General features: G+C 43.1%; 2 protein-coding genes across 2 annotated transcripts in view; one reads left to right on the top strand and one right to left on the bottom strand.

Annotated features, from left to right (window-relative positions):
- LOC311354419 (nucleolar protein 4-like) overlaps window positions 1–16,388 on the bottom strand; it is a gene marked incomplete at its 3' end in the record, with an annotated part of 49,736 nt that overhangs the window by 22,616 nt on the left and 10,732 nt on the right. Inside the window, 2 exon segments of the mRNA XM_084474228.1 lie at window positions 10,397–10,504; window positions 13,880–13,990. Coding sequence (XP_084330354.1) covers window positions 10,397–10,504; window positions 13,880–13,990 — 219 coding nt within the window.
- On the top strand, window positions 2,512–4,893 carry LOC311353779 (uncharacterized protein; the record flags this gene model as incomplete). Its single annotated transcript, XM_084473601.1, has 9 exons — window positions 2,512–2,654; window positions 2,739–2,813; window positions 2,971–3,015; window positions 3,086–3,127; window positions 3,493–3,537; window positions 3,673–3,756; window positions 3,861–3,914; window positions 4,365–4,437; window positions 4,749–4,893. Exons 1-9 carry the CDS (start codon window positions 2,582–2,584, stop codon window positions 4,891–4,893), a joined length of 636 nt encoding a protein of 211 aa, XP_084329727.1. The 5' UTR covers window positions 2,512–2,581.

Here is a 16,388-nt window from a genome sequence, read left to right as displayed (position 1 = left end):
TATATATATATGTATATATATATATATGTATATATATATGTATATATATATGTATATATATATGTATATATATATATATACATATATACATATATATATATACATATATATATATATATATATATATATATATATATATATATATATATATATATATGTATATATATATATATGTATATATATATATATATGTATATATATATATATGTATATATATATATATATGTATATATATATATATATGTATATATATATATATATATGTATATATATATATATATATATGTATATATATATGTATATATATATATGTATGTATATATGTATATATATATTAGCATCAACAGTGTACAGTACAGAAGGTTTGCAGAAAGGCTGTAGTAGTTGAATGATTCTGGTTATTTTACCAGGTCAGGGTTAGTAACCTGCTTGTCAGAAGGTTTGTGACAAAGTTGTTAGTCGGAGGTGTTGGCAAGTAGTCTATTGTTGGGGTCTAGTCTAGTCTATTTTTACAATTCAAATGGTTGGTTTCATATCAATTTAGTTAACCAAGAAGATGCTGAACATTGCTGAGACTGAGTCCTCCAGTAGTGAAAGTGTAAGTGACGAGGACAAGGAGTATGTCCCTCAAAAATCTGAGGAATCAGATGGCTCCTCTGATGAAGAGCCTTTCAAAGTGCCGGTGAGTTACTTTAAATGTGTGAGAACCTTGAATGTCTTACCTGCTGAAGTCACACTGTGAAGATCTGCTCTTGTAGTTTGTTAGTAGAATATGACAAATGGTCTTGCAATTTAAAATGTGTCTATATTGTCACATGTGCATGCACAATTTACAGTTTACTTTTGTTCTTGCCGATTTGCTTTCAAGTTTCCACCCAGAAAAGTGTACAAGAGGGTCAGACAACTGCCAGAGGAAAGTGAAAGTGCAGTGGAGAGTAGCAGTACTTCCGTGGTTGTAATGAACGTAAAAAAACTGAAGGATGGGACAAAAAAGTACCATCAGAAAAGAAACTACTGCCTTTTTTGTGATAAATGTTACCCAAAGCTTGCGCGCCATCTCGAACAGAGGCATGCTGATGAGGCAGAAGTGGCCAGAGCACTGGCATGTCCAAAAAGATCGAAGGAAAGAAGGCTGCAGTTAGACTACTTACGGAAAAGGGGGAACCGAGCCCATAACGTAGAGGCACTTAGAGAAGGGAAAGGTGTGGTAGTGCCTTGCAAACAATCCAGTGGTGCCAATGCAGATGCCTCAGACTATCACCACTGTCCCAATTGTCAAGGACTTTTCAAAAAGAAGTTCCTGTGGAAGCATATGAAACGGTGTGCTCTTTCACAGAAATGTGGTAAAGCTAAGCCAGGAAAAACGCGAGTTCAGTCTTTGTGTGCATTTGCTCAGCCAGTTCCTGCTGGTGTGACAACCAAAGCATGGAAATTGATAAGTAACATGTGCCAGGACAAGATCGCACAGGCAGTTCAAAAAGACAGATGCATAATTGCATTAGCACAGCAAATGCTAAACAAGAAAGGAGTGTCACAGGATGAGCATATCCGCGCAACACTAAGAGAGCTTGGAAGATTATTGCTGGCTGGACAGGAGGTCACTCCTCTGAAAAGTATTGAGCAGTATGTCATGCCATCAAATTTCCATCATTTAATCAGAGCAGTAAAGGTTGTTGCAGGTTATGACGAGAACACCAACACCATCAAAAAGTCATCTCTGGCACTAAAACTGGGACATAGCATAAAGAAAGTAGCAGACCTTGTTGCATGTGAAGCCCTCATATCAGGAAATCAAGACAAAGCAAAGCTGATTGAAAACTTCCGCGAGATATATAGAACACGGTGGAATGAGTTCATTTCTGCGTCTGCTTACCGAACACTGCAGGAAGCTAAATGGAATGCGCCTCAGCTTATTCCATTTACTGATGACGTCAAAAAGTTGCACCTTCATCTGGATGAGAAACAGGAGGAGTACTCCAACGTGCTTTCCGGTGACCAGACGCCAAGAAACTGGACCAATCTCGCCAAAGTGATCCTTGCCAAAGTTATCCTGTTCAATCGGCGTCGACAAGGAGAGGTTTCCAAGATGTTGTTGACGACCTACTTGTCCAGGGTGTCAACACCTGTACATGATGACATCGCTCATGCCTTATCGGAGGTGGAAAAAATGCTATGCAAATACTTTTCACGCATGGAAGTAAGAGGGAAAAGAGGAAGGAAGGTGCCGGTGCTATTGACCCCTGCTATGGTCAAGTCATTGGATCTGCTTGCAAAGGAGAGATCAAATTGCGGGATCCTACCTGACAATGACTTCTTATTCGCCAGGCCTGGCAGTGCATCTCACCTAAAGGGGTCAGACTGCATTCGTGTCTACGCAAGAGAATGTGGAGCTGAGCAGCCGCAGACCCTCTCTTCGACGAAACTCAGAAAGCAAGTGGCCACCTTGAGCAAGGTGCTGAACCTTACAGACACCGAACTTGATCAGGTGGCGGAGTTTTTAGGGCACGACATTAGAATCCACAGGCAGTATTACCGCTTGCCAGAGGGGACTCTGCAATTAGCTAAAATAAGCAAAATTCTGATGGCATGCGAGCAGGGAAAGTTGGCAGACTTCAAAGGGAAAACATTGGAAGAGATTACCATAGAGCCCAGAGGTAAGAAGTGTAGGGTGTAGGGAAAATGACCATGTCCATGTATTGTGCTTATTTTGGCTCATTTGTGTTTTGACTGTTTTCCAGAAACTGTTCAGACAATAACAGAAGAGTTGGATGATGAAGAAGAGAGTCTGAATGAAGAGTCCATTGAGGCCAGTGGTAAGGAATTTGTATTTGACTGTAAATAATGTATCAGTAGTGGATAGGAAGAGGTCTTTACTGAAACAGAATAACAACAGTAGAAGAGAATGGAAATGCCAATATTGTCTACATGATTGATTACAATCTTCTAAGTAGATGAACGTTGTTTTTTCAGGATCCAGCTCCTCTGTGAGTCGTATGACAAGTCAAGAAGATTATGGTATGTACTTGGAAACAGAATGATTGTTTTTTCATTTCAGGGTATTTTGAAAATTTTGTATTTCCTCTAGACTCATCGGTGCCACCGAGCCAATTCAGTGCAGATGTTTCAGGTAATGTACTGAAACAATTTATATCGTTTTGTCTTATGTTTCAAATAATAACTGCATGCATTAATATGTAATTGGGGGTGGGTGATTTCAGGATAAGGAAAATATTTTTTTAAAGTGTGTTCTCTAATTTACTACCGCCTAACCAAAAGTATTTTTAATGCAATGTTAAGGAGCAGACTTTTAGTCAACCTCTTAAAGAATGGTGGGAAGCAATTTCTTTTGCTTCTGACCTTTGCTTCTGACATTTGTTTTAGTATTTAATATGTTGTTAATTATTAAGTAGTTTTGATTGGCTGTAAATTAACTAGTGTGAGGTTGTGGATAGTTAATGAAGGTCTTATTCTCTTGCACTTTTCCTATGTCAGAATCAAGTTCATCTTCAGAACTTTTGCTGCAGCCTTCTGACTCAGGTATTGTCCTCAAAAAAGTGCTGTAAATTAAATTCCTTTGAACACAGAATTTAAAGTAAACAGAATTAATATGAAATTCACTTTTGAGAAAAACTATTGTGCGTATACTTGGGTTATTCTTCCTTGTTTTTCTAGACTCATCAGTGCGACCCCAGCGCTGTTCCACCCCAAAACGATCATCAGCTTTTAAACCTTCATCTTCATCATCAGACAGCAGAGGTATTTTGGGAAATGTCTTCCTAAGAAGGTTTGTATTTTGCACAATTAATGTATATGGACATTAATTATCTTTCCACTATTCTTTTCTCTACATTTTGTCTCAGTCTCACAAACATCAACCAGTTCAGCAGAAAAGAAGCCTAAAACAACTCATTCAGGTATGGAATGTAAGGGTTCATGTCTGCCTTCATGGTTTCCTGTTAGTTAGATAATTCTAACTGCAAATCAACACTTTATAAGTTAAAAAGCTGATAAGGTCTTTGTCAGGAGTGCTGCTATTAAATACTATGTTACCCTGGTGCTCTTAGGCTTAGGAATTGCAGACATAGATTGTGTAAAAAAAATAGAGACACAGAAAGCCTTTAATTCATTTTTTGTTTTTGTTGTTTTGGCCTACTCAACAATGCGTTTGAGCAATTGAAATATGGTTGTCACTCAAATTTTAAAGCAGGTGAATCACATGATCAATAAAATAAGTTCAATCTTAAGTAAACTGTAATGTTGTTTCAATAAGGACTAGGTAAAGAAAGTTCAGTAAGGTTGTTGAGCAAGAGTGAAACGTTTGTGATCATGATTTACAAGTGTTATCTAAATGTTGTGTCTTTCAGACCCGGCACCAAGTTCCCAAAAAAAAAAATGGAGTGACAAGGAAGTTGCTGCTGTGGAGTCGCAAATGGGAAGGTACTGACTGATTGACCTGATTCTAACTTTTCTTGATAAGTTGCCCACTTGCCCACTCACTACACGATAGTTGCGTTTCAATCCAACTGATGCGAATTAGTGATCAATTCCCTGGTAATGCACATAAATAAAATGTGCATTAATCACCGTTTCCAACACCTGTTGACAGGGACATTGGAAGTATTTTCTGACGGGGGATGGTGTCAGTGGTGGTCCGGGCGTAAATTTTGACATTGGTTTACTATCTGTCTGTCTTGTTGCTTCTATGTTGTGCATGGGGAAATATTGAAGCTGTCTCATCCTATCCTAAGGTTCATCACAAAGGGCACAACCCCCGGAAAGGAACAATGTGAGGAGTGCATCAGAAGGAGTCCTGAAGCGCTCAAGAACAGGGACTGGAGGGCAGTTAAGTACTATGTCCGGAATAGGATTGTGTCTCTCACAAGGAAAACATGAGGACATGTTTTGTCAGGGGGGGGTGGGGGGTGGCAGGACATCTTTTTGTTGTCGGGGGGATAAGGGGGGGGGGGGGGGGGGGGGGGGTGGCAGGACATGTTTTCGTTGTCAGTACTCATCTGCTCTCCAGTCCCCATGTTTTTGTTGTCGGGGTTGGGGGCAGGACATGTTTTTGTTGTCAGGGAAGGGGGGGGGGGGTTTGGCAACATTGCATTTTATTTGCATTTTTATTTTGTAAAAGTCAGTTGACTTGAAATTACTGTACTGTACTGTAAGTTATTGCACTCTTCACCGAGCCAAGTCAGTGCAGATGTTTCAGGTAATGAAACAATTTATAATTTTTTGTCTCATGTTTCAAATAATAACTGCATGCATTTATATGTAATTGGGGGTGGGTGATTTCAGGATAAGGAAAAGAACATGAAAATACACACTGTGGGAATTTATTTGTTATTGGTTTATTTGTGTAGAGTGGAACAAATAAATTCCCACAGTGTGTATTTTCATGTTCTGGCTTGCAAATATCCATTAAACTTGTGATTATAAATACTAATCTTATATATAATATTCATCGCCCGTCATAATCATTGGTCTCAAGCAGGAAAGTGGTCCCAACAAAATGGCCGCCACGATTTGCATGTGGCCTCACTCTGAAACTGTCAGAAACCATGGGATGTGCTATCCAGTTTCTTTTTGAGATCAGTGGTGGGGGTGGCAGGACATGTTTTTGTTGTCGGGGAGGGGGGGGGGGGGGTTATAGCATTTTATTTTCATTTTAAGTCAGTTGACTTGAAATTACTGTACTGTAATTAATGCACTCTTCAATCTTTATTTTGAACAGAAAAAGTGTAATAAAAATACAGTTTACAAAGCACAACAATATAATGTCTTTAGTGGTAGTACTAACCTGGTCTTGACCAGCCCCTCGTTCTACACTATCGTTTCGTACAAGGATACAAGGATACAAGGATGTTTATTTGTCACATGCATATGATTACTAATGTAAAGAATGCAGTGAAATTGTCAGTTCCTGTCAGAGTACAGTACAGAGGGACTGGACATTCAGGTATTGAGAAACGATTGTTTACTGGAGGTGTTTACATTCAAAAAGACTGGATCAGCCCTTGACTGATAGCCTGTAGTATTCTTGCGCTGCCTCACTCCGTTAGCTGACTGGCCAGGTCATGAATTCTCCTGGAGGAATCCAGGTCAATGGCTGAAATCCCAGACGTAGCTACGAAGGGAGAAGATAATCGAGCGGAATTGTGTAGGAAGGCTTTGGCCAGGCTATGGTAGTACAGAAATTAAGGTGAGATAACAGTTACATGGTCAGAAAACTACAGATGAGGGTGGATAATATTCATAATCCACTCTTTGGTCTCCACTTGGTTTTATACACACACTTGTTTGCCCCGCCTTGAGGGGCGGCGACAAGAGGTCCTAACATGCTGTCAAAAAGTGAGGTTTGGTTTCCATGAGTGTTTCCACAGTTTCAAGTGCACATGATCAAACTGATTTTTTTCTGAACCTAGTGATGTCACTTTTACCCCTCTATGTTGACGGGAAAGCAGGGTCCTCAGAATGATTGGCCCTACCTGGAGTCCTAAAAAGGTCACAAATGCAAGAATGTGTGTGTGTGTGTGTGTGTGTGTGTGTGTGTGTGTGTGTGTGTGTGTGTGTGTGTAGAGCAAGGTATTTGCATGGCAAACCTGCCCCCTACAGGTGAGATTCAGAGCTGCAGCATCCTGACCCCTGCATTCCTATAGATGGACGCTGTGCTCATGAATGTTTTCACTGATGATTCCCATCAGTTGTGCCAGCCATCATGGTGGAAGAATCCAGCTTATACTGTTGTATCCAGTTATCCAGTTGTACTGCATGTTGCTATAGGATTTCAATATGATTGTAGCATAGGTAAGCATATCGGGTAATGATCATTGAGAATTAACGGTTTTATTAAAACGTTACTAGGCTAAAAAACTACAAACTTAGTGTGGAGGCATGCCTTGAGTTAAATATGGATTTAAGCAGCTTCAACAAGATGGCAACCATGAAGCTAACCATTATGGTCGCTATATGCCATGTTTTCATAGTCTATGGTGATACCACTGGACTGTACTTCTTCAAATCCAGATAACCCTAAATGTTGCGGAGGACTGTCACTTTGTGATCCAAATACAATAGCTGTTTTCAAGAAACTTTAATGCAGTGGTTTTAAATTCAATCCTGAATGTTCTTCCAACCCCAGTATGTCGTTCACACCTGATCTCAGCAGAATCCCTGGCCGGTAGGCTCTTGAATGAGGTGTGCTAGTGAAGACAGTAGATCACAGAGAAAAGGATCAGGAACCATAGTTTTGAATGTAACAAGTTCTAATGAATAATTTCCAGGATCCAAACAGGAGCATACATTAGTGTTTCCGACATCATAGACCCACACCCCTTTAGGGAGGCCATACAGAGTCGAATGAAGTCTGCAGTAAGGTCAAGAGAACACCTATTTAGGCATGCTACATGAAGCACTGCAAAACAATATTCATGCACGTCACAGTCATGTGACTCCTATGTTCTAAACCAACAAAATTAATATTTAATGTTTGGTCAGGAAAGCTACACTCACTGTTTTCAACCAATCGTTGCAAATTAGTATTTTTCATGATTGCTATTTTGAGATCGGCTACATATAACCCGATGTGGAAAGGGTTCATCAAATATTGTACTTTTCATTGACATAAAAATAAACCGTACAAGGGTGACCATCTCTCAGTGGTAGTTCCTCTAGCTCACAAACAACACAACTTGCCTTTCCTGAAGCACTCTTTATCTCTTTTGTAGTAATTATAACAGAGCAACCCCCAAGCCATCTCATTCGTGCACGCACACGTGCACATGCACACACACCCACACGTTCCTCCCCAAATAATGGAATGAGTTTTCTCGGGAGGAAGGTGCAGCGATATGGGGGGGGAGCATTAATATACATAATGAACCCTCCTCATTCTAATTTTTTAATTCATTCCAGCCCCCCCATCCCTTCATCTCATATACTCCTCTGTCCTCCCCTCCCGGCCCCTCCCCCCACCCCCAAGGCCCCCGTCACTCTAACTCTGGTCTCATCCCCCTTACCACACACACACACACACACACACACACACACACACACACACACACACACACACACACACACACACACACACACACACACACACACACACACACACACACACACACACACACACACACAATCTGCCCCTCATGCCCCGGACCTCTCTGAAGAAGGAAGCATCCTGGGTAATAGTAAGCAATAGTAATAAGCATGAGCTCCTGCTTGTGTAAGGATCCACTGAAGGCGTGCCTTAGCTGTCATATATAAACCACAGCGAGACGCGGCATCGATACCCACTATGCTGAGGTGGCTGTTCTAATCCTGTGTGTTTCAGGCTATCTGATCCACTGCATGGCCAGCCTTTTCTGTTGCCTGGGCTTCGGTTCCTGGACATTGACTGCTTCCGATGACATGGTCCCTTTAGTTTTTTGGAACCGGTGATCGTCACAAATAGATCTGATTGGACACACAGAATGATGGTCATGTGACTCACAATGCACCTGTGATAACGTGACTGATTAGAGGAGACGTTTGGATTATCCAGATCACCCAGGTTGTGAACAGAGTGGAGTGTCTTATCTCTGTAAACAGATATCTGCCTATGATTACAGAATCTGTATAGCCTGGAAATCCAGACCCACATCTAGAAAGCTGTAGGGTCTGGCAATGAGTAATGAAAATGGCCCAACTTGAGGGGCGGCCCCAAGCATGCATTTGAAAATATCACTGCACGCAATTGGATAACACTACGACCAATCAGAAGAATACAAGGGGTGACGTATCCAGACCAGCGGAGCTAACCAATAGATAAGACTCTTGCCGTATCCGGTCGGTAAAACAGCAACGCTTTTGGCCTGCCTATATCAGAAACACTGATGTGATTGGTTAATGTTCGGATCCAGGGGAATCGGGGAGTGAGAATATTGCGTGTTCCCAGAGTGACTCGCTGAGCAAATTGAAATTGTGCCTTCGCGAGAACTCTGGATTTCCAGGGTAGTATCTGTAGGCAACGGCTCAAGAAGATTGTAGTTGGAGTGGTATTAACCAATCATGTTTGAGCGGGCATTATTTGCATGCAGGTAAACAGTAGTGGAGAAAAACAATGATTGAGCTTTTCATAAGCTTTGATTTTTGTTTATAGAGATTAGCCAAAATGTCGTCAGTATCAGAAACTTTTTTTTTTTAATAGAAAACAACCTAATTTGGTGACTTCAGAAAATATAATGTATGACATAATGCGGATTCTGACCTGTATGACCTGTGTCTCGGAGATTTCGCAGTGACAGCTAGTTACACCTACGTTCTTTCTATTTACTGTGACGGAAGGAAAGACAGGGTTTTTTTAAATTCCGCTTTAACACCACAAATGATAACGAGATACCTGCCAATTAGCCAGATTGCTAATTAGCTCCTGACCTGCTGTCACTAAACTAGAGAAGTTTAACCAGAGTATCATTCACTACTGTACGTGTGCACGTCTATTTTCCAGTAGTAGTGTGTTCCTGTGTGTATATGTAGGCGTGTATGCTTCCAATGTGTATGCTATGCACATGTACTCGTGTATTCACGCGCAAGCCTCTATGCATGTGAGTGTGGCAGCGGGTATGTGCTCTCCTGTCAGAGAGGTGTGTGTGTGTGTGTGTGTGTGTGTGTGTGTGTGTGTGTGTGTGTGTGTGTGTGTGTGTGTGTGTGTGTGTGTGTGTGTGTGTGTGTGATATATATTGGCATTCCAGTGTAAATTGGCACTTCAGTGTCTCCCCCAGTCCTCAGCTAATTAACTAGACGCTCAGAGGCCTCGCTTAATTGGAAAGAGCCCAACCCTATTCCCCCACTGGTTATCAAGACACACACACACACACACACACACACACACACACACACACACACACACACACACACACACACACACACACACACACACACACACACACACACACACACACACACACACACACACACACGACATACCATCACTTCCTTAGACATACAAAAGACATACTTTCATTCAGCCCCCCTTTGCAACCACCCATAGACACAAAGAGCTTTAGATTGGCAGTGTGTGTGCGTGTGTGTGGGGGGCTGCATTGTACAGACACTAGCCATGTCTCCATGTCATGAGGCATGTAGGGAGGGGGCGGAGGGAGGGGTAGAGAGCAAAAGAGAGAGAGGTTTGTATTTTTGCACCATTAAACCGCAGCAAATGTGCAAATGTGCAGATATTGACAATCCAGAAAATGATACGGCAACCAGACACCAGACCTGCTCTGTAACAGATCTCAGGCTAGGAACCAGAGACCATCTGGAAAAAAGGACCACACATGGCTCACACTGGTGGTCATGGCAGGAGGGACGGCAGGGCACTTGTAATGGACCCTGCTGTGGGTTCTGGGGGGCCTACCTTGTCCATGCTGCTCCCACACTGTAGCTCCATGTGCTTCAGGTAGGCAGTTGTCAGAGGCATGTTGTAGTCGATCATGTCCGGAGCGAGGGACGTCGGCCTGTCGTTCTCTGGAGGAGACAGGGGAGGTTTTGAATTAAAGTGGTTGACGTTGCACCGGGGCAGGTGAGTATTGTTTTAAGGTGCACAGTGCCACCCAACAAACACCAACACCCAACTGTTGAACGTTGGCCGAAGTTGGCTGAGATTGAGTCATCGAGGTTTGCGAACGAGAAACTTCAGTCGACAACCGCACACTGACCCAACGTTGTGTTTGTTTGTTCTGCAATACAACTCTTTCATCTTAAACTAATGTCAAACACAGGTTTATTCTGGAATACAACTCTGTTAGCATCTTAAACTAATGTAACACACAGGTTTATTCCCCCATATCATGCCAGGGTTTACACTTTTATAAAATATTTAAAAAAAAGTTAATATAAAAGTGAACGCCTAACACAGCAGAACAAGGCCATCATTTCCGCCATCCAAAACTGAAACACCCCCAAATAAATAGTTAAAACAACACAAGCTTGGAGGTGTACCACATCAGTGCCCCCCCCCCCCCCCCCCCAGCACCCTGCCCATCCTCTTATCTTGCCCCCTCACTCATATTCGCAGCCTCCACCCCCTCTTCCCTCCATTGTCTCTTCTGTCAGTCATTTGTCCACAGTGACCTAGCACTAGGACGTGTATAGCGTCTGGAATGTATGGAGGACGAAGGGGAATACAGGACGCCCAGATCAATACGACCCAGCAGATAGACAGACCGGCCAGTCAAGACGGACGCATGATGGATAGTCTTGTCCCAGAGTGAGAGTGCATACTACGGCGTATGCTTCCAGGGAATGAGGGAGCCTTGGATAACGGATCGATTATGTGCTGTGTGGCTCATTTCACATTTAAGCTACTGTTTTCAAGCTGTGGCCAGTGGCACATGATGTGGTTTTGAAAACACTCTGGGACTCTGGTGAAGGTCTGCGTCTTGACAATATTCATTATCCCGCCCCTCCAGTGCTACGGGATCCCTGACGTCCTATGGAAACACTCTCATCCTTTTAATGATTAACACCGACAAGCAGAAGCACAGACCAAGCCTTGAAAAACTAGAACCTATTCATGGGAAATACAGCTAAAAATCAGTACTAACCGATTAAACATTATTTACATTATTTACTAATTGTCCAAGAACTGTACTCTATGACAATTTATATTTTTACATTGGGACAAACAAAAGTCCTCTTAATGAGTCATGCATTCTTCATCTGGGGGATGCAGTGAAAACTGTACATGCTCATCTATACAAGACAAGTGCAAGGACACACATGAATACATACATTAATCCCCCACATATAGACATACACTAAAACCCCCACATACGGGACGCGTTCGCCTGCTGCCTGCCAATTAAACATAGCCCCAGTCCACAGTGATTAGCTGCATTTAATAATTCACAGCTGAACTTTAGTGGGACTGACTTTAGCATAGCGATGCTGAGGCTTTTGAGTGTGTGTGTGTGTGTGTGTGTGTGTGTGTGTGTGTGTGTGTGTGTGTGTGTGTGTGTGTGTGTGTGTGTGTGTGTGTGTGTGTGTATTGTGCTTTGAGTCGGAAAGGGGGCAGCTAATTGCCTTCCGACCCTATGGTGATCGGTCCCCTGCCTGGCGCACACACACACACACACACACACACACACACACACACACACACACACACACACACACACACACACACACACACACACACACACACACACACACACACACACACACACACACACACACGTGTAGAGAACGTTACAGACACACCATTTGACTAGCATTTTACAGTCAGAATTATTGTTATGAAAAACAAAGCTGGCCTTTTATGTGTGCAGAAAGACAACGTCTTTTGATCCGGGATTGATTTGCATTACTTTGATTTTCTTAATTGCATTATTTATTTGTTATCAGTGGATCAGGCTTATCGTGAATGAAGTGTGAACGTCGAATGAAGTGTGAACGTCATGATGTGTAGTTTGGGGACCTGTAGAACAGTTTTACAACCGAGGCTATTTTTCTTTACCGTGCAAATGTGTGCTTGTTCCCAGCTCTTTGTTAAACGCTGCTAATTAGGCTAATTGAGGAGAGAGGGGGGACCCTGGAACGACGCCCCGGTAAAACGAGAGATGGGGGGTGAAGGGATGAGCAGAGAGTATATCATTAAGAGAAATAGAGTGTAGAAACAGAAAGAAGACAGACAGACAAGCAGGCAGACAGACAGACAGACAGACAGGCAGACCGGGAATGCAGGAGGAGGTTGTTCCCCTCTTGGCACCGCAAACAAACAAACAAATATTGACACCTTATGGTGAAAAAGCCTTACTTTGAACATGGGTATCAGCCTCCCTCTCACACACACATACAGAAATATGACACTTTTAATTCAAGAGTAAGGCAAACAGCCTTACAGCAGACAGAGGGACGGATGAACAGACTCTGTGGATACCGATGTTGAAAGTGAGCCTTATTCACCGTTCACCATGAGTGTTTTCCTTTCAAGAAAAACCCTCCCCACATACATCCCAGCAGATGTTGCCCCCTGAGACACCATGGCAACCGCCATGAAAACCATGCTGTAGGGCGGAAGGTGTTTGAGGGCCTGAGCATCAAGGCAAACCACACTGACAAGACTCTGGTAATCAGGTTTGCAGACGCTGGAACCACATTATGGTGAATATGACATCATGATTCCAGGCAACAGTTTAATAACAGAGGGTTTACTGTAAACCTCTGTTGATCGGAGCTCTGTGAAGACATTATGATTATACTTGACTGGCTGTAATTTCATGGTATCCACGGTGCATCCATGAACAACTCTGGATTTGACTAGGTCCTGAGCCTTCCCAAGTCTGTTTAAAAGATTGCAATAACGGTCTCCATATTCAAACCCACATTTTGATGTTGGTCTGAGGATGCCTTCTGATAGATACTGGAATACACAGTCCAGTGTGCACTATGTTTTAGGAGCAAAGACTTGACAGACAGCCAGCTGCCTTTAGTCTCCAGTCCAGACAGACAGACAGACAGACAGACAGACAGAAGCCTTTAGACTCCAGTCCAGACAGACAGACAGACAGACACCTTCAGACTCTAGTCTAGACAGACACGTACCTTTTGACTCCAGTCCAGACAGACAGGTACCTTTTGTCCCCAGTCCAGACCGACACACAGACAGACGGACAGGTACCTTTAGAGTCCAGTCCAGACAGACAGACAGACAGACAGACAGACAGACAGACAGACACCTTCAGACTCTAGTCTAGACAGACAGGTACCTTTAGACTCTAGTCCAGACAGACAGACAGACAGACCGGTACCTTTAGAGTCCAGTCCAGACAGACAGACAGACACCTTCAGACTCTAGTCCAGACAGACAGGTACCTTTAGACTCTAGTCCAGACAGACAGGTAGACTCCAGTCCGGTGGTAGTGATGTGCATTCTCTTCTGACACTCTCCACAGCTCATCAGGAAGCGGGTCACTGCCTCCCTGGGCAGAAACGCATAGGTCTCCGCTATCTGTGGGGCGAGAGACATCGGGTTAGCAGGGCGAAGGAGAGAGACAGAGAGGAGGGTTGTGTGCGTGAGTGCGTGCGTGCGTGCGTGCGTGCGTGCGTGCGTGTGTGTGTGTGTGTGGCATCGTACGCGGACCAGTGTGTAGCTTGGCAGCACAGCCGGACACACACAGCTGTGATGTGTGTGTGGGGCGTAGGGAGGACTCTAGGCTGTGCCATGCTGGCTGAGTATGGACTGGGGGGGTTTTGGGGAGGGGACAGATGAAAGAGATGATGGGGGGGAGGAGCAGGTTAGGGAATAAGGGACCTTATTACCGCCTCCTTATTACCGCCTAGCATCATTAGAGACCAGTATGACCTTCTGGCTCCTTCTTCTGTCTCGACAAGGGCATTCTGGGATCATTCATAGTGGATGTGACGGCCGGAAAACAATAACTTAATACATACATACATACATACATACATACAAACATAATGACAGCTGAGGCTCGGGTGGCACCAGATGTAGTTGCCAGCTTTGGCCAATAGAGGGCGGTGTCCCCAACAGAGCCCCCGGACAGGATAGGTTCACTTTTGTTTCAGTCAATTAACAATGCTCAGTGATATTCCTGCATCAGATGGGTGCACGGCCATTACAACTACACACCTCCCTCCTGCTGTGCGTGTGCGTGTGTTTTGTGCGAGATTTGATTTGTCTATGGTGCGATCCAATCTCCTCTTTCACACCTTTGATTACAACAGTTCAGAAGAGCAAGATCGAGAGTAAGAACAAAAGAGATTTGTAGCTGGGTGGGATGCCATATCAACCTGAAGGCCGGGTCTAAAAGTCACTTTCAGAATTGTGTCTTTATGCCTCCCGGAGTTGAATAATCTACCCACCAAACATTTGTTTTAATATGTAACCCTGGATTATTTTTTTGTCAAATGTTCAAATCTAGCTGAAATTGGTTGGCGGCAGGTGTTAAAGGCAGAATGTGTTAAGCCCCTCCCAGTTAGTAGGCAGGAGACTTAACCAAATTGAAAAATAATAACAGTGTTTTGTCGACTCATGTGCAACTGTGTGATGCTAAGTAGCGTACCCGGCTGGCTTGGCGGTGTGAGTGGGAGGGTTTTGAGAGTGGCGATGGTAAGCACGAGGACCAGCATTTGTAGAATATATATCCGCTATGGGGCGTGATTTTATTGAGCGTTATTGAATTCCATATCGATCATCATTAACCGCCAACATATTTATTTTAAGGTTATTTTAAGCTACGACCAAATAGAAAGGTTACACATTGCGACTTTAACTAGCCTTGGCAATAGCATTGGCTCTTACACATGAGCTACTGAAAGAGGAAACGATACTGACAGAGGAGGAAGAGAGAGTTTGTGAGAGCGATGGCACAACATGTTTGATTAACATAGGGACGACTACGTTTTAAAGAAGGAGGATGGGGAGAGCCAAAGTGAGCCAGCGTGATTCAGATGTTTAAGGGACGGTAAGACAAAGAGGCAGACCACCAAAGGGTCCCACAACAGAGAGTCCAGACGATCAAGGAGGGAATCGGGGCGTTTCTTCTGAGGTCCCCTTCCCCGGCTGAGTGTCGTGGTGTCCCTGACGCCTCACCTTAATTGCTCCTGACGAGCTGGCTGTCGCCCTGCGTGGTTGACTCGGCCGTCGGTGTGCATGGTAAATGTCAGTCAACACTGTAAAGCGCTTTGGATAAAAGCGCTATATAAATGAGGACCATTTATAATGTTCTGATACATCATTACTGGGACTACTGAGACAGCACTGTTTTGTCCCCTAGGTTACAACGTGACACAGAAGAGTTTTATATTCAATGGGAGTTTAATATCAAGTGAGAGTCTTCCTATCACCTAAATGGAAAGGGATATTGGATATCGAATATGAACCAACAAAGTATTGAAATCTATTCCATTGCAAGCATGATCAATTCACCACACCCACACACTGGCCACACCCACACCCAGTCTACCGTCATTGAGTGGTGTGTTGTTATCACATGTCTTTTATTATCTTATTGGAGGAAGTATGCTGCATACAGCATGGTTATATATTAATACTCTAGTAATACTCTAGTGCTTTGTAATGTTAAAAGGATTAATATCATAGGGTGAGGTAATGATACTTTATGCTCTAGGTATAGGGGGATAATACTTCACACACTCACACTCTTATAGGGATTTAAAGACACTTAATGCTCTCTAGGTGTATAGCTGATGTAATGGTACTTCATGCTCTAGGTGTATAGCTGATGTAATGGTTCTTCATGCTCTAGTTGCATAGCTTATGTAATACCATGTAATGCTTTAATTGTATAGGGATGTAATGATACTTAATCCTCTAGGTGTATAGCTGATGTAATGGTTCTTCATGCTCTAGTTGCATAGCTTAT

Source organism: Micromesistius poutassou (assembly GCF_964030765.1).
Source record: "Micromesistius poutassou genome assembly, chromosome: 10".
NCBI classification, from domain to species: Eukaryota; Metazoa; Chordata; class Actinopteri; order Gadiformes; family Gadidae; genus Micromesistius; species Micromesistius poutassou.
Note: the sequence above shows the minus strand (reverse complement) of the source record. Positions and strands in the feature narration are given on the sequence as shown.